This window comes from Apaloderma vittatum, unplaced genomic scaffold (assembly GCF_000703405.1).
Source record: "Apaloderma vittatum isolate BGI_N311 unplaced genomic scaffold, ASM70340v1 scaffold2745, whole genome shotgun sequence".
Taxonomy (NCBI): Eukaryota; Metazoa; Chordata; class Aves; order Trogoniformes; family Trogonidae; genus Apaloderma; species Apaloderma vittatum.
Window position 1 is genome coordinate 258,164 of NW_009715345.1, and position 26,871 is coordinate 285,034.

General features: G+C 40.6%; 1 protein-coding gene across 1 annotated transcript in view; it reads left to right on the forward strand.

Moving 5' to 3' along the window:
• DPP6 (dipeptidyl-peptidase 6) overlaps positions 1-26,871 on the forward strand; it is a gene marked incomplete at both ends in the record, with an annotated part of 171,808 nt that overhangs the window by 98,856 nt on the left and 46,081 nt on the right. Inside the window, 4 exons of the mRNA XM_009869089.1 lie at positions 18,430-18,584; positions 19,724-19,821; positions 25,312-25,435; positions 26,288-26,326. Coding sequence (XP_009867391.1) covers positions 18,430-18,584; positions 19,724-19,821; positions 25,312-25,435; positions 26,288-26,326 — 416 coding nt within the window. The remainder of the gene's footprint in view (positions 1-18,429; positions 18,585-19,723; positions 19,822-25,311; positions 25,436-26,287; positions 26,327-26,871) is intronic.

Consider the following 26,871-nt stretch of genomic DNA (forward strand, 5'->3'; position numbering starts at 1 on the left):
GAAGGAGTTAATAGAGAAAGGAATATGAATGCTTGTTGGCAAAAGGAATAATTACAGAATGGTCCTCAAAACTTCATTAAAGATCAGAGAAACATGCAATATTGCATTAGCTGAAAGAAAAACTCTTATATAACAGGGTTTAATGTCCTTGGAAATGTTGCAGAGTTTATTTGAAAAATAAACCAAACCATACTCTATTACATTTATAGAGGAAATGGGAAGCAGAACCTCAGAAGGCTATAATTGCCACCTACAAATATAATCATTAGAGTGAGTAAGAAATAATGAGGGAGGAAATCAGAGGCAACTTACCTCTGTAGCGGGATGGTGGAAGTTATGTTGCCACCATGTGGTAAGACCACGGAGAGCTGGAAGCAGCTGCCCTCACCATCAGGATTTCATGGGAGTGCTGCAGAGAGTCAGAAATCTGCATGATTTGCTGCCAAAGTATAGTGTGCAAGTATCATCCTGATTAGAAAGAATCAATATAAGATGAAATCTCATTTTGCTTTAGTGTGTACTGTTGGTTTTTTAGTGGTATGTTTGTGGTTTGTTGTTGGTTTTTTACATGGATTTTAATTCAAGACTCTGATACATTAAATTTTCAGTGGAAAAGTGAGCAGAGTGAGGAAAAGAGTTTAAAAAAAAGTTCTCTTTTTTTTTTTAAATGAGGCAATTTGTAAGCTTTTATGAGTGCAAAAATCCATCATTCTGTTGCACATCTTGAAATTGTCTCCAAAGTTTCTGTGTTGATTTTGTTTTTTCTCAAATTCTTCTGGTAATCCTGGGATTCTTCCCAGTTCTATCACATTTAGAAATATGAGCCTTAGTGTTCCCCAAGGAACATTTTAGAGCATGTCATGTTTTAACAGGGTAGTTTAACTATATAGAAATATAATTATTTTTCAAACAAGTAGTCTTCCAGTTCTGCCTACAGCAGGGTTTGGGATTTACAAAAGTGTGTCAGCTTGTTCTTTCCCCCCACAACTTCAGATCCTAATTCTTCGTGACGTGACAACTGGTTGCTGTGGAAATTATTAGGATTCAAGAGCATGATTTCACAGCCTGAGTCAGATGAGCTTTTCACAATCCCCTTTTTGATCAGATTAACGCTGGCCCCTGCGCTGACCCGCATCCAAGGAGAGCCGGGTGAGCCTCTCCTCGCAGAGTAGAGATTGTTGATGGCCTCGCTTGCTTTCCCTTCAGAGAGGTTTGTCCTGCCCCACTGCAAGGTCTGTTTCTTTTCTTCGCTGCCGTGTGAACCTTTTCCTTGTCTCTAATGTGTATAACATCATTTACACAGGGTTGTTCGAGTGTCAGTGTAACAAAGTGCTTAAACTTCATGCTAAATACAGTAGTCACCTTAGTAAGAACAGCTCTCCTCCTCAGCACCCACACACTTGTGGTTAAAATACAAGAGTGAGATTAAATGAGCATCGCAGATGACGCTCGGCTGTATCTCTTGGTAGATGTCTAATTATTAACTTCACTGAGGCAATTACTCTGTCTTGATCTTAATGCCTTTTGCAATCATCAATTCATAAAGCTTCACATAATGTCCTAGTAGAACAGGAATTATTACGATCTTTTTAGAAACAGGCAAACTGAGGTGCAATTATTGACCTGATTTTAGATGAGATGAGGAGAAATTAGGACACAGAACTGAGGTGAGAGTCTCACCTTGGCCCTTAGACACCAAATGAAATGCAGAGCATCACATGAAAACCAAGACCTGGCTGTTCTCAGCGTGTTCCTAGGATCACCTCCAGCACTGACCCCTGACAGGTCCCCTTCAGGTTTGGTCACAGGAGCAGGAGCCTTTCCAACACATGGGGTGCTCTATAAGCAGAAGGCAAACGTCTGCTGTTAAAGCTGCCCCAGCTCTGCCAGGCTATTGCTTCTGTTCTGTATTGTGGAGGGGCTGATGGATTCTTACCTGACTTGCAAATCCCAGAAAATAGGAACAAATCACTTGAGTCCTTCCCTTTTAACACGTATGACTCACAAGCTTTTGCCTCCTACATTAGTTTTGCTTTTCCTCAAAGTTGAGTCATTGTCTTGTGTTTGATTTAACAACAATAGCAGGGGAAGAAAATCGGCATTGGTTGCTACTGCTTAAGACTAGATCAAAAGCAATTCTTTAAAGGAGGCTTTCAAGATAGCTAGATTAAAGATTTGAGAAACTGGTAAGAAATAGAACCAAAGAAAAATAGCCCCTAAAAGCAAAACATTATGTTTTCATGCTATTGTACTTTTAGAATTGAAGGCAATAGCCTGAATACAGACACAGAAATAAATCTTACTTGATAGGAACTATCTGGAGATCATTGTATTTATTGCATTTGTTTTGATTTTCCAATCTGTGCCTCCAACTGTAGGCACAGAGATGACTTAAAAGATTCAATGTCTCATTTTGAAAATTAAACTTCACTTGATTATTGAACTGACCCCTTACTAACCCAGAGACCGTTGTGTATTATTTTGGAGTGTCACCAGAAGGCTTGAAAACGTGAGAACAGGACGGGAGGGAGAGCTGTGTCCCCAATAGCTTAACGATGCCATTTACGATTACTGAGGCTGTGCTGCCCCTTGGAGGCACGGCACAAAGTTGCAGTAGGTGAGGAGGAAAGAGATTAAATATGGTGCTTTAAAATCTTCTTGTTCTTTTTTTCTTTCCCTCCTCTCTATCCTTCTCCCCCCAATACCCCATGTTTTGCCCGAGGGTCTGTATCTGTTTGCGTGGAGGCTCTTGATAAGGGTCTAAAAGCCCCGCGATATAGCATTTTGTGCCCAGATTGGATCATGTATGATGAGACCCTGGAGAAATTGTTTTCCAGCCAAATGTATGTATTTTAGGATATTCTCGTGCTTCTCGGCTCTTTATTATTTGGCATCTGATACAACTGTGGAGGTCTCATCAGCTATTGAGGATAAAAAAACACTCCAGCTGTTGGTGGGATGGGAGGGGCTGGAGAAGGTTCAGTTATTGTCCAGCACTGTGGAGCAGGAAGTAGATTTGAAATTGCCTGTGAATTTCCCAGTTTTAGCCAGTTCTCTTGGTGAAGCTGCTGCTCTGGCTCATGGGTGCCGCTGGTAAACAGCAGACCCGGAGCAGCGGTAGCAGAAGTTGGCATCCCTCTGCTTGTACAGCTTGAGTGTCAGCACACTGAGGTGAAAAATAAGCACATTTCTTCCCACTCACAAGCTCAAGGTTCTTTTAAAAACCCTTTTTTTGGCAATGCTGAACTTAGAATGTTATGTTGGTTAAGAACACCACAAGTCTGCGTATGGGACATCTCTTGTTTAAGAGTCTACCTATGGATTTTGGGCATCTGATTTTGACCTTGCTACTGAGAAAAATTTGAGCTGGATGCTGACCTGGCAGACAGTGAACCAGGAAAGCCTGGCGTGCATCAGAAATGTTTCAGTGCCTTTGTGAGATTGAAAATTATGCAAGACAGAATAATAACCCCAAAAAAGGAGAAACAACAGCTCTGATGGGGTTGTTCTGGTTGTTAGCAGAGAGCATGCAGTGCCAGATGAGAAGTGGGAGTAGTAAGACAGAAATGCAAATGTAACAACAATTTTTTTTCTAGTGTGAGCTGCCATTCGGAAGTGTTGCAGTACATGATCTACTCAGTACTGAGGCCCAAGGTAATCTTTACTGAGCAGACTGGGAAGCAGAGCCCTGCTGAATGGCACCTCAGTCCGAAGGGAAGTTTCAGGAAAAGTGGAGAAGCCAAGATGTATGTTTTCCTCCATCTAGTAGGAATCTTCAGAAGGACCACTGCTGACTCCAGTCCTAGCAAAGCTCCTTTACCTGGGTGAGGAGGAAAGTGGCAACGTGATGGATGTGGCTGTGTTGCTCCAAGGCCAGACACTGTCACTGACTAAGCATATTAGGATTAAAGTAGCCAACCTTGCTGTCCCCCTCCTAGAAGTTATGTTCTTCTGCATGAATTATTTGCTTGGAGTGTGTAGAAATTACAAATGCAAGTCCACTGAGTGCTTGATAGTAAACAGCGGATCACAAAGCATTTGGGTTTGGTTGCAGCAAAATAATGTTCCTGGGACACCCAGAGACTGTCCCTGTCCAACACTGTCCCATGTTTGACTTGTTCTTCTCCTCTCAGAGAAAATACACATTTGGAAGAACAGCTGATATATGTTTTAGAGGAGAAACTAGTCCTTTGTCTTTAATCTAGCAACAAAAATGTGCCTTAAGATCGAGAGACAATTCTCCTGTCTCACTTTACTTCATTTTAAGCTTGTAGTTTAGATTAGTGGAAACAGTGTGCACTTTGCTGACCACTTGAAAAAGGAAAGGAAGCATAAATTACTTGCTTAGCTGCACAGTTTTCCTGAGTAAATGTATATTTTTGTGTTCAAGTGGAAAATAATGAATCATGTAGTGCATTCACAAGTATGAAAGGAGTAGATTTGGCTCCCTGGAATACATAAGTCCTTAGTGGGCAAGCATAACACCGTTATATTTCTTCATATTATGCTGAAAAACAAGAACGGGATCCTTAGTTAGTACATATCACTAGGTATATTATTTATACCAGTTATGAATTTAGTCTTGAAACTGCACTAAACCATCCCTCTGAGTGCACAAGGCACAGAAAGATAATTTACAGGCAATTAGTCAGCCAGGTGCTTGTGTTTAAAACAGTGTATTATGGTCCCTTTCTCAGTTTGTGAACATAGATCTGCAAAACAGAAACCAGATGTCCTGCTAGCATTCCTTAAATAAATGCTCTTCACACTGAAAAGTAATAAAAACCTGTGTAATCATGATGTAGCCATGCTTTGAGTATTTTCACATACTGATGGAATCTTGCTAAGCCTACTGAAGATGAAACCACACACCTAACATGCTGACAACATAATTGGGATTTATACCCACAGACTGGAGCACGTAGTCTTCAGGAGTTGCAGGGAATGGCACAGAAATATCACTCTGGTGAGGCCCAAAGAGTAAATCACAGCCTCCTCTGATGGACACTCCCACAGGCAGGTGTCTGGGTCTCTTGCAGGAACAAGCCAGTGTACCCACCTTGGGGACTGCCACAGCCCTGCGGAAAGTTACCATGAAAAAATGAAAGACCTTAGAAATGGGCATATCTGGGCGTAACCTACATCCGAATACTCCAGGAATAACATGATCTAGAAAATGACTGGGTTTAGTGACAAACAATAAAGGGCAAGGAGTCCAACTCGGCACTTCTGGTTCTACTCAGCAAAGACGATGGTATTTTCTTTGCAATTTGATAATGTTTGCCATCTCAACAATCTGAGACATTTCAAAACACACGTTTCACAGTCTGGTGATGGGGAAGTACTTGCCAGTCTTCTGGCCTGGCTGTGCCTAGTGCTGAGCAAACAAGAAAGCTGGTGAGGGGCTTTTTAGGTTGTTGAGTAGTGATAGGACTAGAGGGAATGGATTAAAGCTGGAGATGGATCAATTCAGATTGGACATTAGACAGAAGTTCTTCACCATGAGGGTGGCGAGACACTGGCACAGGTGGCCCAGAGAGGTGGTGGAAGCCCCATCCCTGGGAGTTTTTAAGGCCAGGCTGGATGGGGCTCTGGGTAGCCTGATCTAGTGGGGGATGTCCCTGCTCATGGCGGGGGGGTTGGAACTAAATGATCTTTAAGGTCCCATCCAACCCTGACAATTCTATGATTCTATAACCCCCAAATCAGATCCAGTCCCCAGGCTACTGCTGGGAATAATGTGATAGCGGTCAGCCGTGATCTCAACACAGCAGCACTGCTGGTGTCATGGATGTCGTGGTTAAAATATACCAGTGGGAAAAGGACCTTTTTTATGTGGAAGTGTTTAAGGGCAGAGCAGGCTATGAGAGCCTTGGAAACGAAGATTAGTCTACTTTAGATATTGTGAGTCATTAGGCAGATAAAAATGGAGCCATCTCCATTCTGCCAATAAGTGCAACAGAAAAAGAGGGGAAAGGGGGAGGGTATTTTTTTTCCAAAGCCACCCTTAATCAGCAAAAAACAGCAGACAAAATTATCTTTGTTAGATGGGGATTTGTGGGGTATGAGTTACATTTATTATCTGGTCGGTTATAAGCTTTATTATAATTTCCGGTACTTGCCTGCTACATCCTAAGGAACAATGTGAGCTGGATCCAGTGTGTGTCACTTATAACTCTGTGCATGTCATTTATATGGTAATGGGGGAGTTTCCCCTCATCCCCAGCGATTTCTGCAAAATTCCGCATGCTGGTTCTCAGTATATTTAGCTTACTCCAGTGTAAATTAAAATGCACGTTCATGATCTTTGAACAAAGCAGGCAGGGATAATTAGTAATTTGATACTGTTCTGTACAACACAATTCAAAGTAATAATTTGCAGTTAATTAATCATTTTTTTTTCCTTAAAATTCTTAATTGCCTTTCTATGATACCCATTTTTAATAAATATTTTCCTACCAGTTTTAAATCCAATTATGCACACAATTTCTGTTTGCTGTTACTACATGTCTCTGTGTGCGTGTTTATATGTACATTTCTATGCATCTTGGTTTTTTGGGTTTTTTCCAGAACTTTTAATGTGCTGGTTTATGGATGGGGTTTTTGTCAGCTGAAACTAGAAAGTTGAAAATAATGGAATCGATGTACAGCTATGAGAAACAAGATAAAACAGGGAACAGAATACTCAAATCAATACAAGAATTTATTTTTTAAAAAAAGTCTAAATATCTGGAATTCCATCACCAATATGAATAGTTAACTTCATCTGATGTTTAATTCACTATCCAATTAAAGCTCTCATTAGAAGACCGTAATTGTTGTAGCTTTAAAGGAAAAACAGCAGTCATTAGAGACACAAACTCTGGACTCTCTGAGGAAATTAAAATGATCATAAATTCAAAAATAAAAATGTTAGCAAATATAGACCTATATGGGAGTAGTGCCTGCAATAAGAAACATGTCACGGACCATATCTTCGCTGGGCAAGGCGCTGAGTACTCTGTGCCTGACAAACCCCAGCAAATTTTTTTGTGAACAAAAACTGGGTGACATCACCTTGCCCATCCCACCTGTTGCCTTTTCAGTGCCCTCCAAGGCCCTTCACATTCTTCATGGTCTTCAAATATGGATGGAAACACTCACAATGCCTTTCTTTCCACCTCATTAGAAGAGAAGGTGTTCCCTTAATTTGTTTTTCCTTCTCTGGGCATGTGCTTATTGGCTTAAGATAAAGGGCTTTTAAATGGTCTTTTCATAAATCTTGTTGGCTGCAAACTGAGTTATGCTTTGCCAGCATTTCCCTATCGAGCCTTCTGCATGTGCAAAATGTTGCGGTTTATTTCCTTTCTCACTTACTTCTGGGAATTTCTGGGTTGTGGATGTTGATCCCAGTTACAAAGACTCAGTGGCCTTGCCCCAGGTGCAGGGTACCAGGCAGCTTTCCCTCTTGTTGGAGGGCAGCTGGAGACATCACCTGGAGCCAAAGCATCCGCAGTCTGCAACTCTCTGGAGAAAGGTGGGACAATTCCAAGTGGGCCAGAGAAGGTCACTATGCAAGCTTTTGCTGCTAGATTTAGAATTACTACATGGTAGTCCACAGCTCAAAAATATTTTTTTTTAAAAAAGTATTTCCTGGTAGTAGAAATAAGAGAAATTGTAATGGGTGGACATCATTATCCCACAGCTCAGTGGGTTGAGCTCGGTGCTGAAAACACTGAGGTCCTGGGTTCAATTCCCATTTGGTCCGCATGTGTTGCCTGATCTAGTCGAGAGGTGGCGTCCCTGGCCCATGACAGGGAGGTTGGATTAAAATGATCTCTGAGGTCCCTTCCAGCCAAGGCCACTCTATGATCCTATGATTCTGTGATTCTCTGTCTTTTCTGTATGTTTGCCTGGTCCTTCAAGACTTGCACCTAGAAAAAAAGAAATTTTCATCCAGCTGCCATCACTAATAAACACAGTCATACCACACTGATCCAGTGTCATAATCATAATATCCAGTGGCATAATCTTATTAATACACCATTTCCTTCATTAATAATAAGTGTTTAATAAGAGTATTTTTCTGAAATATTCATATAAGCTAGTATGAATTCTAGTTTTGTCCTTCTCTCTTTCGTCTTATTCTTGGGTAACTCTATGAATCTCACTAGTTCCTCTGATTGTTCAGTACTGTAAAATCAGATTCATCCTCTGAGTCATTACTGAGCTAAATCTCTCAGTTAGCCAGGCCCTGGCTCACTGTTCAGGTTGAAACCTTTGGGACTATTGCCATAGTAGGGCAATAGAAACTCTGAGTGGGTTTTTAATGGCTGTTCAATGACTGTAGCAGTTTAAACTGGATAAGAAATTTGGAACTAAACTAAATTCAGTCAATGTGATACAGTTCCCATTTTATAAAGCAGGGCTGCATTTTGCAATATTAACTGACACTTATTAGTGCTCATGCTAGGTGACTAGCAGGTGCTGCTCAGGGTGAATAAATCACACAAGTAATTCATGAGAATGACAGCTAGCTCCAAGTGCTGGTAAAAGTCTATGGGGTTGAAAAATCAAGTCCTTTAATAGTGTCAGACTGTTCAGTCTTCTTATCTCTCGTATTTCTTTATGAAACATTAAAAGAGATTGCTTTTGGGCACTTGTGTTCTTGAACTATTGCAATCACCTAATGAATTTTTGATAGTGACATTCAGAGGGTTTTGTGATCACTAACTTTTTTGATACATCTGTAGCCACTGAAATGGATCCCCTGTGTCAAAAGTGGCTCTCCATCTTCCTCCCGTCATAAAACCCACAGATTAGTTGGGAAGAATCTGTAACTTTTAATTTAAAGAGTAGCTTAAATGGAAACTACTTGAGCAGGTTTGAATAGAGTAATATTCAGCGTGTAATGAAAGCCTTGATTTGTCTCACTGCATTGCACAGATAAGCAAATTGTATTTCCAGCCATAGGATTTGACTATAAGGAGCCCTACTGCATCCAGTCAGTTGGGCAGCATGAATTCTGTTTTGTCTAGGTCCTTAACAACAGAAGAGGTATGATACAACCTTGAAGTGAACGTTTACCCATAGCAATGAGCTGCAGTGCAAATTACTCAGAAGACTTTTGCCAGGAAAAGTTTCTACAGATTTAGTGCCTCTAGCTAACAGGCTTTCATAGAGAGCTGACAAGAAGCTGTGGGTTTATGTTTATGCCAAGTGATGGAAAAATACATTCTTATTATGCATTAACGACATACACCTGCCAGTGTGGGTGGGTTTTCTGGATGCATTTGCTCTTTGGAGTGTTAGAAACAGGAATATCTGATTATATGATCTCTATGTACTATTCCTACTTTCATAATTCAGTCCCCATTTTCATTATTACATTTGGACATCCTGACAGATCACAGACTTGCCTGTGTTGATGAGGTGTCTGCACATCAGTCTAGCCAGGATGGTCCAAGAGGCTTTTGCTGTGGCTGAGACTGACTCACACCACCAAAGGAGGAAACCTGCTAATTAGTAGGAGCTACTGTGAGCATTAATCATTAATGCTTTTGAAACCAAACAACTGAGGGCTGCTAAAGATGGTGCACAGGGGAGAAAAAGCCGGAAGCACAGAGTAGAAAAATTCTGAAAAAGCAGAAGGAGGTTGTGGAGGCAACTCAGCATTGTTCTGCTGTTTTTGTCCAAAAAGGATAGTGTTCATTGCAAAACAGGCTTCGGAATACCAATGTACCCTCAGGGTAGCATGGCATTCTGTGTAAGAGAGCGTAACCCTGCCTGCCTGCCTGCTTGCTGTGGTGGCTAAGGAGGGGGTGTCAGAACTCTTGGGGAGCTGCTTGTGGCCCCTGGTGGAGACGGGGCCCATGTAAGGTACACAGGACAGCTGCCCTCTGTGGCTTTTATGCATCTCAAGTGAGATTGGTGCAGCTGAGTGTGCTCGAGGTGTCAGGATATGAAGGTGGCCCAGAGGAGCCCCTAGACCCTCTGGACACTTTCCAAATATCTGAATTCTTCTCTTATTTGTGAGAATCTGTCTGTACTTCTCAGATGACATTGCACGCTTTCTGCATCTGTTTGTTAGGTGGGTTTTTTTCAGCAAATGCTTTTGGATGAACAAGGAAGATTTTAAATATTCATGATTTCTTAGTTATTGTAACATGAACCTGGCCCTCCTGCATGCATTCTGATAGGAGCTGCAGAGATATACCTGAGGACAGCATCAAGCTGGTAGTCAACACCACCAGCATTTGGAAGGCCCCAAGCACTAAGCAAAGAAGGTCTGTCAGTGCTTGTCAACAACCTTGTAAACAACCGACTCATGTAATTACAGGTTCTTTTAGTGTTGGAAACAGAACAAATTAGAAGGATCAATGGACCAGGAAAAAAATCACAAGCATAAACCCAGCAGTTTTGATGTGGGTGAGGTGAGTAGCCTCGGAAAATCTCTTCTGTCTTCAGCAACTTGATGCCATCCTAACATGATGTCCTAAAGATTCTTCTTAGAGAAACAATGGTGGCTATTTCTGGTAGTTGGGACTATGGATAAGGAGGCCAGGTTGGAATGGTCAGGGTTTGGCCAGGCTAGCTGGCAGAGTTCCTGAGTCATAGAATCATAGAATCATAAAATTTTCAAGGTTGGAAGGGACCTTGAAGATCATCTAGTTCCAACCCCCCTGCCATGGGCAGGGACATCCCCCACTAGATCAGGCTGCCCAGAGCCCCATCCAGCCTGGCCTTAAAAACTCCCAGGGATGGGGCTTCCACCGCCTCTCTGGGCAACCTGTGCCAGGGTCTCACCACTCTCATGGTGAAGAACTTCTTCTTAATGTCCAACCTGAACCGATCCATCTCTAGCTTTAATCCATTCCTTCTAGTCCTATCACTACCCAACATCCTAGAAAGCCCCTCACCAGCTTTCTTGTTGTCACTGATGTGCACGCTCTGGCTTTGCTGGGTGCTCTTTGGTCTTCATCTGTTTGCTCTCTCAGAGCTCTTGCCAGGTATCAGTTATATGTGTCACTGGAGCATGGCAGCTTCTGGTGTTACTAGATAGAGCTGCCTTCATCTTGCAAAAGCAAATGGGCTGCAGCCCATTTGCCTTCAGATTGGATGAAGCTTTGAGCAACCTGGTCTATTGGAAAGTGTCCCTGCCCATGTCAGGTGGGTTGGAACTAAATAATCTAGAAAGGTCCCTTCCAACCCAAACCATTCTATGATTCTGTGATTTTACGATTTTGTGGGATTTGCCTATTTGCCATGCAGCAGCTCTGGGGCCCACACAGGAGATGCAGAGGTAAGACATGACCTTGTTGCCCACTGCAGAACATATGAAGAGTCCCATGGGGTCATCTTCAACCCCCAGCCTGAACAACCCTGCTGAAATGAGCTTCTCTCCAGGTCCTCAGCATTCCAGAGAAGTAGTGGAGGCCCCATCCCTTGAGATATTCAAGGTCAGGCTTGATGGGGCTCTAAGCAACCTGATCTAGTTGAAGATGTCCCTGCTTACTGCAGGGCGGTCGGACTAGGTGGGCTTTAGCGGTTCCTTCCAACCCAGTGCATTCTCTGATTCTGTGAATCTATGGCTCTATGATTCTGTGATCTGGGCAAACGGATGCAGAAAGCACTGGCAAAACCCTCATTTGTTCTCTCTGCATGATGTTCTGCAAAAGTAAGGGGCTACAAGGCTGCACAAGTGAAAAACAACATGTGTGCAAGCAATTAAACCTCATGACTAAGGAGATGCTAATGACATGTGCAACCCACACCTTGCCTATGCTTGAGGAGATGCAAATCTCCCAGCTGGGCTCCTTTCCCCAAGATGAGGGGCTGCCACCTTCTCACGACTGCCAAACACATGGGAGCTCCTCGCCTGCGTCTGTTCAGCTTCATGGTTGCGTAGTGCTGCTGCCATCGGGTGGTGAGCTTTTTGGATCAAGGATCTGATGTTTAAAACATGCTCTCTAAAGCATGTCCTCAAAAACACTATGAAAGCAACTAATATTTTATACTTCATAAGCTTGTTGCCTGTCTGTGGCAGAGAAGGCTGTGTGTTCCAAGTAGGAATAAAGAGTTGCTGGGCTGAGTGTTGCAGCTCAGGTTTTTGTAAGGATCTCTTGGATGATGACACAAATAGCTTGGGAATGGTTGTTGTCTGCATACAAGGACTGTGAGATCAGGCTGAGCCTGGAGATTAAGCTCAGCCAATATTATTTTTTGTGTGTGTGTTCCTACAAAAGGTTGTTGAATTGTTTAGTGGCCCAAAATTACGTTTTTTCCACCTGACTCAATTAGACAGCTGTGAAAGAGGATTAATTGCGCTGAAATCAATAGTGCTGCAGGGCTGTGGCTGACATCAGCACAAAATAATGTCAACACAGGAAAATGTAGATTGGATATAGTAATATAAAATGGCTTTATGCTATTTGCATACACATAACTACTTTTACATCCATTTTATACTTTATACAATGACTTAATGGAAGTCGGTGTAGATCTGCATTACAGCAACGGAGAGAAAAATTTGCTTGCATATGTATGAAAGGTGGCAGAGTGGTCTTGTAAAGCCATCCCTGAAACACATGCCAGTGAAGGCCAGTATGAACAATGTGTTTTCCCTGACCATGTAAAAATACTTACTTTCAAACTGTACAATAACAATCGATTTGAATGTGTAGTTGGTAGTTCGAGATGATTTAGTAATTGATTTTAAGTCAGATGGCAGCTGTCAAATAAGCATTTGTATTTTTTTGATGTTTCTATGAGAACCCTTGAGGTTTCACTATCTCAGAAGTCTTTGTTTTCTCTTTGCCTAGACTCCCTTTCTATTCTCTCATTTCTCTCTCTGATGCTTCCTGCTTACAAATTCTTCTGGGCTTTCTTTCCTAATGTAAGCCATGGCCTTCATGTTAGGCTTTAATTTCGTTTAAAATTCCTTTTTATTAACTGTTTTAATTAAACAGCAAAATCACACCAAATACTTAATGATCTGAGCATCGGCTACAATACATCAGGCAAACAAAACCATTGATTACAGTTCCTGGAATTGCTGCACTTTACCACATCAGCAATAAATAACACAGATGGGGAAGTTCCCTCTGTCAGATAAAATCATGCATAATGGGTCTATTGACAGAAAACTACATAAATTTTTGCATGTGCATGCATGTATCTATATCTACTCAGAAGGGAATCAAACTATATATTTTCCATCTTTGTCTTCTGTGAGCACAACATTAATAATATTGTTTTGATTTCCTACCGAGGAAGAAAATGCAATGTCTGGAACAAGAAAAGAATTTTAATAGTATAAAAGAAATTGATTTATTTAATAGATAAAACCTCATAAGTGCCTCTACCCATTACAGTTTTATTTTGATCTGTTGAGATGCAGAAACCCTCTACATTTTCAGATGCAGTTAAAAAACCCTTTCTGCTCAGTTTCCAAGGACTTCTTCCCAGATGTTATAAATTGAAGTTACTTTTTTGAAGTTGATGACACTGCAGTTGTTAACTGTAGCTCATCTGTGTGACACGGGGGGCTTCACCACCGGTGGACGCACCATGTACATCTCCAGAAGATCTCCTGTTTAACCACAGTACAGATCTATGAGTCATTTTTTCCTGGAAAAGATTAGTTTCTTTGCATTCATCATAGGATTTTCCCTGGGCCTGCTTACTAGACATTAGGAGTTAAAAGACTGAAAAGTCTTTCACTGACTTGCTCCTTTCCGTGCCATGGCCGGAGGGGCTGTGTGGGTGTGACCACCACCGTGCTGCCAGTGAGGGGTGGCCATGGGGACCTTTGGGCACAGGCAAGTCTGAAGAACGGCTGTGGCATGCCAGGATCCTGCTAGAAGCATGTGAGCAGCCAAAGCGGCTGATCAGGGTGGTGTGTCCAGCCGTCTTCATTGCTTTTATGGGAATCAGGGTACAGATGCTTGTAATATGTAATAGCCTCAGTGGGTAAATTATATAGATAATATGACATTATGCCTCTGTTGACTATGATGGCAGAAAAAGAAATATATTTTTTCACTTTAAAATTATTTCTGTCTTAGATTTTTCTCCTGACTTTTTTTTTTTTTAAAGTGATAGGAAGGGGTTGCAATGGTACATGTCAGAGGACTGGTCTGTCCAAGCACATTTGTCTTCCTGTGCAAGTCTCAGTTTCTGTTAACTCACACTTGCAAATTACAAGTGATTTGTGGTGACTTCAAAAACTGAAAGAAACCTCTAAGCTACCAGTGGAATTCCCTGTCAGTCACTGGTGAAGGCTGCATCCTTTCCTTAAGAGCAAGCCAGAACTTTGCCACTTTCAGCAATAGGGAATGATTCACCAGTATGACTCAGGATGTACAAAGGCTGCAGAATAAGTTAGATTTTTAGAAATGCATGAAGAAACTCCCATAGCCATGACATTTACATAGCATTTACTTAGTAACAGAGAGTAGCTCTGCCAGTCTAGAACTCTGAGCAAGCCTGGGAAGTGGAGTTATAGAATCATTTAGATTAGAAAAGACCTTTAAGACCATCAAGTCTTAACAGGCTTATTATGGAAATGTCTGTAGCAATACCACACTGGCAGGTTATGGTTCACAACATTAAAACTATCTGTGTGGATTTCCAAATGCAGTTTGTACAACAGGTTTTATCTGGAATCTACTGTTTCCCACTGAGATTGTGGAAGATAAAGCCCTGATGCTTTTCTCTGCATTGTCTCTGTAAGGAATGGCAGAGATCTATATGCACTTCAGTGGGACTGTTTAGCCCTTAGGCAGAGGTGTACATGAAAATGAAAAGTATTTGTCTTCTATGGCCAAGCATCTGCTAAAGTTGCTATCCAAGTAACAACAGAAATAGCAAAATCCACTTGTGAAGATTCTTACAGGATTGAGGTAGGTACCCATGGAGGAAGGAGCCAGATAATTTTTTTTTTAAATCCTTTCCAGCCCTTTTTCCTATTATTCCTTAAGAAGTTTGTTACCTAGAGATACAGGTCTCCCATTTCATTGCTCTTGCAAGTACTGTTGGCATTAACTCAAAATTTGAAAGAAGTAGGTGCTTCCTTTCCTGTTATGCATGTGCTGGGCTCATTTTGGATGACACACCTAACAGAGATGTCCATCTAACCTCTGATCCACTGTGCAGTCCATCCAGGGATTGCCCTTATGGTATTGCAGCCAAATGCTACATCCGAACTAGAACTCATCAGATCTTGCTACTTGGCGGCTAAGAACCTTATCAAGGGACTTCCTTCTGATTCCTGAAGGTGAACAAGGAAGCATCTATCAGGAAGCATGTTCTTCTGAAAAGATGGAATTCCTGATGATGCAAATCAGCTCTGGATGTTATTCAGGTCTGGATATGAAAGACTACACCTACATAACATGCTGAATACAGCAACTTTTAATTCCACTCAGAGATTTGTCTTGTCACACCTCTGTTATTGTCTCTAGATTCTTTTGTCATCCAGCGATGGTAAGGTCTCTAAAATGGATATATACTCACTTGTCACTGAATATACTATGACCTAGGACTTCAAATGCTCCTCATGAGGATCTGTTAACTTAGAAAACTCTTTCTTTCACACAGCTTTGAAATGGCCATTCAGCTGAGTCTTACTGAGCTAAGAGAGGGATTAAAATGCACATATTGTAACATATTTTATAACTCTTTGAGCATAAGCATTCCACTGGATTAAAACCTGGTGAATACATCTCCTCACATATAAACCAAGGTCATCCAGCTCTTTCAGAATGGTTCAATATTGAATGTGGTAACATGGAATAAGCATTGACTTGCCTCAAACACGGCGCTTGGACCCAGCCACCAAGTCTGAATAGACAGTACCTCAGTCCTTGGCCAGTTAAGGCAACTGCACACTTCATTCTCTCCATTTTTAGGGATTGCGTGCCTCAATGTGGTGGCTGGCAAGCAAAGCTGTGGAGAAGGAAGAAGCACAGAGCCACCAGCAACTGACTGTGAGAAATCTCCACAGGCTGCTCACAGCATCCCTACATCATGTAGCACCCAGCGACTGAGGGCGTTGAGGAGGAAAGCAAAAGTTTTGATCAGTTATCCGTTTATACTCTTAGCTGGGAGGTCATGAGGTATATGTGGAGCAAGGCTCTGGTGTTTAAAGAGAACCTGGTTTCTACTATACATGAAGTGGATTCTGAACTGGCTTACCCAGGAGTATTGAATGCAGCTGATTTTCTGAGCATGTGGTAAATGCAAGCGCAAAGAACAAAGTGTCCCCAAGAACAAACTGTCTGCAAATTGTGTTACTTTCAACTGAAACTTTCTGGTATTAATGCATTTTATATTTCATAAGAATGTTCTCTGTTTTGATAAAACTGACTGATCTCTCTAATAATGGCAAGGTCCTGGCTTTGTTTCAAGGCAAAGGTTCACACAATTAAATCTCATTAATGGAGGACCACAAAAACTGCACTAAAGCCTTTCTTGGCATGTGACTTTCAGCAGAACTGCTTCATTAAATCTGAGATCCTGGAGAAAATGTTTGCTGAATAAAGTCATTCCTAATTAATGTTAAAATGTCAAGGATTCATCTGCCAACCATTTTTACTCCTCTTCCTTTATACTCAATTATTTCTCTTATGAGCAACCAATATAAAAGTCAAAAGCAGCATCTTTTAAATGTGCACACAACAGGTGGCACAAGGCAGCAAACCAAATTTGCCAGAGATGAACTTTCCCATGTTTTTGCAACTTCCTAGACATCTTTCCAAAACCTCACTTAGGTGTTGCCATGAAGTATGAATTTGTTATTTGTAGAAGGCATAACTGTTGAGGGTGATTTTGTAATGTTACCTTGAGTTTTATCTTAAGTGATGTGCAAGTCTGGAGTTAAAAAAGGTGTTAATTTGATCCATGATGAGTATAATTGTCTGTCTATTCTCCAAAGACCACTGATCCAAGATTTTTTAAAAAGAAATAAAACAGTCTTTGATGAGTTTCTGTTCTTAGACCAGAAGGACATTCTGATTGTATTGAGGGGTCATCACAGGGTGGCTTGTGAACATGTCATCATGTCTGAGCTCTGAAAAGCCTCATTTGTTTTTGCGCTGACCAGCAATAACAGCAGACGTTGGAGCTGCTTGGACTTGTGCAGCAGGAGCTCGGCAGTGAAGGCTTAGGAACACGCTGCAGCGTCTTTAATTCTTATTCTCACATTAAAGTAATGGGACCTGTCTTCCTGCCCATCAATCTGTACAGCATATGCAAGCCCTTCTGCTATAGTTTAAATAGGAATGACTCATATGATATTAAGCCTCTTAATGAAAATGCATTACATTATTGCCTCTTGCAAAATGAGAGGTTTAAAAAGCCAAGTTAGTGTCTTCCAAATGTCAGTAACTGGAGACACTCTGGATAAAGAGTGAATTTTATATCTTTTCTGGATATCTATAAGCTGAAGTCATCTTTGCAGTGAAGGATTCTGTGATTCTGTGAAATAAGAAAAAGTATTAGAAATTAGAAGTTCTTTGAATTTGTGTTTAATGAGAATTAGGTTCTGTTAGTCTTCAAAATAATTTCTTACCATGTCAATCTTGTTTTCTCCTTGCATACTTAACTCTGATATGTTTGTATTGACATCTGAGTAAATTTTTAATAGCAACTATGTTATTCAAAACACAGAAAAATCTGTAATCCCAAAATAGAGTGGTGAAAAGGATCAATCTGACCCTGGCTACTTACAAAAAATTGCTTTGCAAAAGTGATTTAAAAAATGAAATAAGGATAAAAGTCGACATGGTATCCAAGCCACGGACTGTAAAGCCTGGCATCCTATAAAGTGTTACAAAGTTTCAGCGTTGCATAACTTATAGAAAATTGCTATTTTTGTTTATTCCCATCTGGCAATAGGGCTTAGGAATATTTAAATTGTAGCTGAAGCACTTGTACCCAAGTATAAACACTGCTTGAATCCATTGGTATGTGTCTTGTATGACTTTGTGAACTCTATGGAAGAGAGCTAAGGCTCAGTCATTACAGTTTTCTGTTAGCCCCGAGGGAGCTGTGGTTGTGGTACCTCTGGGGAGGAGGGAACCCAGCTCTGCCAGCATGTGCATGTATATATGTACATATATAAACGTATACATTCACATACCCATGCACAGGAGTAGCAGAGACTTTTATGTTGTCATGAATATGTGTACTAATGTGAATAATTTGATGTTTCTTGAGCAAGATAATTACACTTAATAATCTATATATTCAGAGAATTTGTTATCAGTTGTGTTCATTTGTGTATATGGCATAATTTCATGAGTATTTTTTATTGATATTCCTGTGGCATCCTCCCTGTGCTGGGATTTTCATATCCAGGCTGTTTCATTTATTGCTAACTAGTAATTTACGTCTAATAGCCTTTTTTTTTCTGTTCTCACATTTTCTTTTTTTTTTTTTTTTAATTAGAGGAGATCTTGAAGACTCATATTGCTCATTGGTGGTCTCCTGATGGCACTAGATTAGCATACGCAACAATTAATGCCTCCAGAGTCCCCACCATGGAGATCCCAGTATACACCGGCAGCGTTTACCCTACTGTTAAAACTTATCATTATCCAAAGGTAAGGGAAAATAAAACAAACAGTCGTGTTATTCTGTCAATTACTTTTTTTCCCCAGTAGTCTCAGGAAGGAGACCGTATAATAGCGCACATTCGTAAGCGATGAAAATAAACAGATCTAAGGGAAGATCAGCTGTTGCCCAGTGAATGTGGTCTTCATTACTCTTTAGTTGCAGTTGTAAAATTGACATTTTCTGATATGAATATTAGTCATTCTAAATATAACAAAAAAAAGTTTAAAATAATCTTTCTTTGTACCCACACAAAAGCAATTGTGCTTCCATACTTCAACAGAGTTGTTGGTGTCTCAGAGTTTGGAAGCCAGCACTTCTACATTTAGATACATTTTCTTTGATGTAGAAGGAAAATGTAGTATTTGGGCTTCCTTAGAATATCCAGGATGGCCTAATGTCGGAGGAGGGAGTCTGGTTTTGGAGATATGCTGTGCCTGAGGATTACAAGGAACATAGTGAAAGACAAAAAAAGACCAAAGAGCCAACCTGTCCTCGATTGCAGAGACCTGCGCAGCAGTCTCACAGCAGGTTCACAGAACTGACAGCTCTCTACTGGTGTTGATACACTGCTGTTGGTCTTACTGGAATTTTCTGCTATAGCACAGTACAGGAGTGTCCAGTGCTGCAGTCATTTCCTCTGGGCATCTCGCTTTATATACTGATTACCTGAGGCCTCACATGTTGGTCAAAATTGAACTACAATTTAAAAGAAGGTTTATGCACATATATTCAGGTTTTGTGGAAAGTAACAGTGATTCAGCAGGGCATGCCCTTTCCTACAATAGAAAATTAATCAGTATTTTACTATGTCTGCCATCATCCTGTTAGACAACCTTTTATGAGAAGACACATAAAATAGCAATATTTCTAGTCGCCGTGAGAAATAGTGTCTTTTACCAAGGCTAGAGGTGACCTAAGTAAAATTACCCCTTGGTTGTGCCTACCAGCCCTTCCACACCTCCATGCCATGCCACTACAGTTGCACTTTTTCTGTGAACAGCCGCAGCGGTCCCGTCCATAAACCTGTAGAACAAGAATGCACTTCATAACCCATGGGCATGTAATAAATCAAAACTGTTCTGTGTTGTATATGATATGGTAATTTATTCTTATTTTAAAATTCCAGGCTGGAATGGAAAATCCAACTATTTCTTTGCATGTCATCGGTCTGAACGGACCTACCCATGACCTGGAAATGACTCCCCCAGACGATCAGAGAATGAGGTAGGTGCTTTCTTGCCATGGGATGTCGGACTCCAGTTCTCTTAGGGTTTTAAATCAGAATCTGTCTTTTTTTCAAGATCATTTCACAGTACCTTTCTCTGCCATTCTCAAAGAGTATCATTTTGTGTAAATCTGCTTAAAATGTTTTGAATTATTATTCTTCCTACATTTATTTTCAAGAGCATTATTAATTTTTTAGTTGAAATAGTTGTGACAGAGACTGACTTCAGAGTAGGGTTATTTTTAGAGAACTTGGAGGAATGACCAAAAATCCATAAGAACACATATATTTCATATATAATCACAGGCAGTCTAGAAGGGATTTTGTCTTCAGTCAGTGTGAAAGACCATGAAGCAGAAACAGAGCAGCACTGTAACACAACAAGCACGAGCTCACTGCTTCATGACATGAACATCGATATGAAACCAGGCAGACATTCTGCAAATATATTGCCCAAACTTCACTAAAAATAAAAAGAAAAGCTCTTTGATGTTTTTACAGCAAAGTATTTAAATTGTGTTTAAAATATACTTCGCTGTAAGTGTATTTTAGAAGCTGACCTGCCATTCAGCCAACTACTTACATACGCATTTCTAATCAAGTGTTTAAATCTGCCTTCAGCAAGAGTTTAATAGTTTGGACTGGACTTCAGTGTGTGGTCAAATCTTGAGCTACATTTATGGCTCTGTGAACAACTGAAGGGAAGATCATGTTCAGGAGAGAAGCAGCTTTAGGTAAAGTGTGGCACTTCTACCTGCAAAGCTCAGAGATTAGAATCCAGATCCAGATTTCAGTAACTTTGATTTAAACTTGAAATAACTTTATAACAGACCAAGAGAAATCAGACTCCGCTTCTACACCTAAACTGTCCATCATGACCTCTCCAAATGAAACGCCTCAAGATTATCCTTCCCAGGCACATCACTCGTTCGTGTAGGAGCATCCAACCAACGTGTGCTCACTTTTTTTCTGATTGCTAAATTACATTGCTGGATCTGTAATTCCAGTGCCAATAAAGATACAAGTACAGCACAGAGCTAAAGAAAGAGGGCAGCTTAGAGGGTGCAGGGGTGATCTTCATTATGCGCAGCAAATATATAAAGCCTGTGGATTAGCTGTGTAGTCATCTGATGAGAGGATACTAAAGCAGTGGGATCATTTATGGTGGGGATTGTCTTTCTTTGCTGGGAAAGCTAGTGTCAGAACATCTTTTCACTGAATAACTCTCCAAATCCATTATGCAACAAAAGATACATGACCTGTGACCAAACCAAATGGGCATAAATGCACTTGCCTTTCAAAGAAACAGCTTCAGATCTGTCTACAGCAGGCAGCAACTGAGGATCACAAAACTGCCATCACAGTATTAGAACTGTGGCTTCTGAACAAGACCATTTTTCTGTTGCTAGCATGCTCTGCAAACAGAGAGACTCATAAACGTTTTAATTATAGTAATAACTTCAGACTGCAGGATCCAAGTGTTGTTAATAAATTTGTCCTATACAGTTATGGGTGGCAGTAATTTATTTGGTTGCAATCAATGTTGCAAAATGATGCAAAATACATCATAATTAACTAGTCTCTGTATATTTCATCAAAACCATGGCAATTGCCATCCCTAGGGCATGATATAAGTAGTGCTGTTCGAGCAATAGGGGTGCATTTTCATTATGCATATGTTTTCTGAAATGAGAGGATTAGTGTGATAACATTTCATTAAAATAGACAAGAGGGATGTACCGTACAGTTAGTTACAGAAGGGAGTTCTGAAGAAGCAGGGGAAGGTGATGATAAAGATCTTCAAACAGCATGGTCCTATCTGAAACAGTTCAATATGCTCAATCTGTTCACGCAGATGATATATGGACAGAGTGATGCTTCTTGGTGTTCTTTTTATCTGGAGAAAAGTGATGTAGGATGATTAATAAACCTGAGAATAAAGTGGAGATATGCTAGAGACTTTTTCTTTCAGAATTAAAGGAAGTCAGAAATTTTCCATGGATTTGGGATACTTTTCACTTAAAAAAGAGAAAAAAAGAAAAAAAAAGCAAAATATACTTTGGGGGAAAGGTACAATTTTGATAATTTCTGCTATTTAAAAATCTTTTTATTGTGAGCATTTTTGCCAAATTTTCTCCAATGCCATGCTTTTCTGTCAGAAAAAGAAAGTGAAAGGAAAGGGTGAAATTGCAGAGCAAAACAAATATAACATTTAATGCCTGACAGGCCTTTTTTTTATTTTGATGAAAACCATCAGACCCCAAGAGGTACATCAGCAGGTGGTCAGAACTGAACCATGATCCATCTTATTTCTGATGTCATATTTGCATCCCAGGTGACAAATTAAAAGAATTTTTATCCCATGAGTGCATAAATCATCACTAGCCCTTGCATATGTTATTAACGGATAAATAATGGCGAAACTCAGATAACTCGTGTGGATCAGAGGCGAGATCCGGTTGACCCCCAGGGACCACCACTGCCTCTCACTTGGCCATTGAATATATCACTGTCTGTACTGTGCAGTGTTTATGGCTTTATTATTGTCGTCATACTTTAAGTACTCATACCTCCAGAAAGCCACCAAGTAAATTTAGGGTCTGAATAAAGGCTCTGTTGACTCCACACAATAACCAGTCTCAGAGGACTGCACACCCAACCACAACCATCTTTACTGGGATGGGGAAATATGTTGCAAAGCTCAGCACAACTGTACCTTCCTGAAAGGGCTCAGCAAGTTACTCCTTTTCTTTGAGAGGGTGTAAAATGCTCTGATGTGGGTGTCCACAGATGAAGTGACCAGGTACCTGCTGGTCTAGATTTCACTCTATGGGAAAAAAGAGATTTCCCTTAAATCATCTTTGTATAGAATCCAGGATGTGCCAGGCAAAGAGACCATGGGAAATACACTGGTTTTCTCTCCACTGGCTGCTCAACCACTGCAGCTGCTGGAACTGCAGATGTTTAGAAATAACTGAGATGAATCACCTTATTGTCTCATTTTCCTCTCCAAAATGGGAAACATAAAACTTGGTTGTCCTACAGAAGAGATGTGAAATAAATTAAAGACTCCATACTATTCAGAGACTAGAATAATAACTATACAAATACCTGCAGTTGTCTGCTGGCAGGGCTGTCCATGGGTTTGGTGGCTGGGAGAGGCTTCAGAGAGAAAGTGAGCCTCCATGTCCATCTCTGTGGTGGTGGGGGAGAAATTATTTGACCTAAAATAATAGTTAAAATTTACTAAGAAAGAACTGTGGTTCCTCTGTTCAGTGAGAGGGATGTAAAAATTGAAAATAAGTCCTTCAAACTTTAAATTGGATTTATGGAAAAAAATGCTCCGAGCCACAATATGTACTAAATTCGCCTTCGTTTTCTGGGGAGACTGAATCTTCTCAGTTAATTCTGGAGAGAAGGAAGAGATGGTTATACAGTTTAATTTTGCTTTATTGTTTTTTCCTCTTAGGGCTTATGCTGTTGCTGATAAAGAGTAAAATTACAATTTTATTTCAGGCACTGAATTTTCACACTGCTGTTGTCTCACCTGGAAGTATCCTTCCTTCCAGTGCAGTGCATGCAATCGTTGAGGTCTTTTGTAATTTTCCCACAGCAAAATTCAGGCACTAAATATTACTGAAAACTACAAAATCAATTTCCAGCTTGTTATTTTGCTACACAAATAGGCCTTTGTTGCTTTTGCCCTTTCTCTTCAGTATATGCAGGAGCGCTTGCCAGAACACAAAGTACTCTCCAGTGACACAGCACATTAATTTCAATGAAAGCAACAATTCCTTATACATATTTTATAGCAAACAAATGAACTAGTAAATTTTTTATAGACTGTATGCCATGAAAAGTCATATTATAATTTAAGGATGTCTTTGGCCCACATAGCCCAGCGGTATATTATAACATCACCTGCTTTGTCAGCTCAGACAGAGTTTTACCCTGCAGATAAAGGGACGAAGCCCTGAGTTGCTAGAGAGGTGGACATCTGTGAGCACCACCACAAACTGGCTCTGAAAAGATGACCATCGGTGTACTTATTTGTGATTCTGTATTTTCCAGCCCATCCCAGCCTAAGCAGTTCCATTGCTCACTATTGCACAGGATTTTTCCTAAAGATATCCATTGCAGAACTCTGCAGCCCTCACTGGTAATTTATTCCAAGTATTATCACAACCTGATTATGCCCAGCAATGGAAGATGATACAGGGAGTGTGGGGTGGTGGTTTTGTCGATGCAAACTGTCACATCACAGCTGATGTCTTTATGGCAACCAGCTGCATCTCCTTCACAGAAACCCAGAGTCTCTCTAAACTCTATTCTTCTTGCTATTTTTCGTTTTAATCACAGAATCATAGAATTGTTTTGGTTTGAAAAGACCCTCAAGATCAACCATTAACCTAGCAGTGCCATGTCCACCAGTAAATGATGTCACTAAGCACCGCATCTGCATATCTTTTGAATACCTTCAGAGATGGTGACATAACCACTCTCCTGGGCAGCCTGCTCCAGCACTTGACAGCCCTTTCAGTGAAGAATTTTTTCCTAATATCCAGTCTAACCCACTCCTTGTTCAACTTGAGACCAGGGCTGTTCTATTGCATCTTACTTGGGAGAAGAGGCCAACCTCCACCTCACTGCAACCTGCTTTCAGGTAGTTATAGTGATAAGGTCTCCCCCTTATTTCCATTCACCACCACTTTTTTGGACCTGGCCTTCCAGCCGGTTCTTCACCCAGTGAAGACTACATGATGCCTGTCCAAGCCATGAGCAGCTAATTCCTCCAGGAGAACGCTGTGGGAAATGGTGTCAAAGGCTTTACTCAAGACTAGGTAGAAAACATCCACAGCCTTTCCCTCATCCATTAAGCAAGTCACTTTGTCACAGAAGATCATGTTGGTCAAGCAGGACCTGCCTTTCATAAATCCGTGCTGACTGGAGCTGATCACCTGGTTGTCCTGTGCGTGCCACATAACGGCATGCAAGATGATCTGCTCCATGATGTAACACTCATGGATATTTTGATGTGCAGTAGGCATATTTAGAAGCCATTAGCTCTTCATAAGCATAAAGAATCCAACCATTGGCAGTGATAGGCCTGAGTCAGCTGGTGAGTGTGCTCAGAATGGAATTTTTTTGCAATTTCTTTTCCACCTGTGCATAAATGTGTAGCTCCAGGCATTTTGGTGCTTCTTGGAAGACTGAGCAGCTTGAAAGATTCTTTATCTCCACATTCATCTCTTCTGTGAAAATGACTTTCAGAAGTGGCAAATAAAACACCTGCACGGCCCTAAAAATGTCATGTTTAGGGATTGAAATCTGTACATAAGGATGCCTAGGGACATCAAGACACAGTGTTCTTAATAACCAGGCATCTCTCCTGAACCGTTTGCCTGCAGCAGCCTCCGACTGCTCTGCCATGCGGCAATTCATGAGGACGTCAGTATTGTGATTTGTTTTATGCATGCCTATGTTTGCAGGGACTACTACATAACCATGGTGAAATGGGCAACCAGCACCAAGGTTGCAGTAAACTGGCTGAACAGGGCCCAGAACGTGTCCATCCTGACACTCTGCGATGCCACCACAGGAGTCTGCACAAAGGTAGGAGAGATGAGCCAAACGGTCATTTGCCATTGGTTTTCATAACCTGCATGAGAAGAAAGTATTTCAGTTATCTTACCTAGCAACCAGTCAGCTGGCACACACTTATATAGGCAGACACAGAATTAAACAGTGTTTGCAGTATGTACCATTTTTTTTCTTTTTTTAACATTCTAAAAAGCCAGAAATGACATCTCCTGTGACACATTCTGTTTGTGTGTGTAAGAGAGTGATCTGTATACATGCACGAGCACACACACATCCACAGTTTTTAATCTGATTATCTTTGCAACATTATATGTAATGGTGTTAGGTATATTTAATGGCATTAAAAACGCCTTGTGCTTGTCTACCCACAATGTCATTTTAGCTAATTAATACCTTCTATAGATGTACTAATGTAAATGGTATATTGACATAACTGTGTAAGTATTAGCAGATACCCTCCTTTAGACTGGCATAAGCGTTTCTGTAGTAGAAAAGTGTTCTATCTATCCCTTGAAAAAAATGATGCAATACTGTGCAAAGAGCACAGTGAAGAATCTTTTCTTACCAACTTGTATTTCAACCTTTATTTGCTTCCTAACAAGCTTTATTTCTTTGTGAAATAATGTCTCTTGTGTATTTATGTGTTTCATCTGTATGAGTAGAATGCTTTCTTGAATGAGTCCATGCTTATGTATCAGGGAGGAAAGAGGAGAGCAGTCACTGGATTATGCTCCTGAAGCACATTTAGGCAATTTCTCTGTGTTTCTCAACAACTTCTCAGATTTAATCCAACTGCTTCCTGCACTGATAAGTAAAATGTAATACACATGAAGTATAGTATTTATTGATTTTATCTTGTTTTAGAAACATGAAGATGAAAGTGAAGGCTGGCTGCACAGACAGGTAATAGTGATCTTCTCTTTGTGGTCAAGGTTTTGGTAGGTATTTTTCTTTCTTTGATTTTCCTCAAAGAGTAAAACTTATTTCTAGACCTGAGAAAGTTACTTGGAAGATGGCATGGTTTGTATTATAGGAAACCGTTCCCCAGTAATGAACAAGTTTTTATTGAAGAAGGCATCCTCTCTGGTAGATCCCACAGTTCATAGCCTGCAATTTACTTGGATTTAAAAGAGGCAAAAAGCTGATGCTGCTGGAAATTCACCCACTGACTGTGTCTGTGGGAGACTCATCAACCTCGGAGGTAGTCCTTCCTACTGTATGTTGAGACTGATGTTGGTTTTAAGCAGTATAGTGGTCGTTTTCTGGGCTTCTAGACAGAATTCCACTGTTGAATGCAGAAGATCAAAGGCCATTTTATTTAAAAGTGCCTGTGTTCATTTAGAGACAAAATCATGCAGACTGGACTTTTAAGTAATTTAATCTAAATGTGACAAAATTATCTATGTTACTCTGCAGGTATTTTCACATGTAGGAAAGGTGAAAAATAT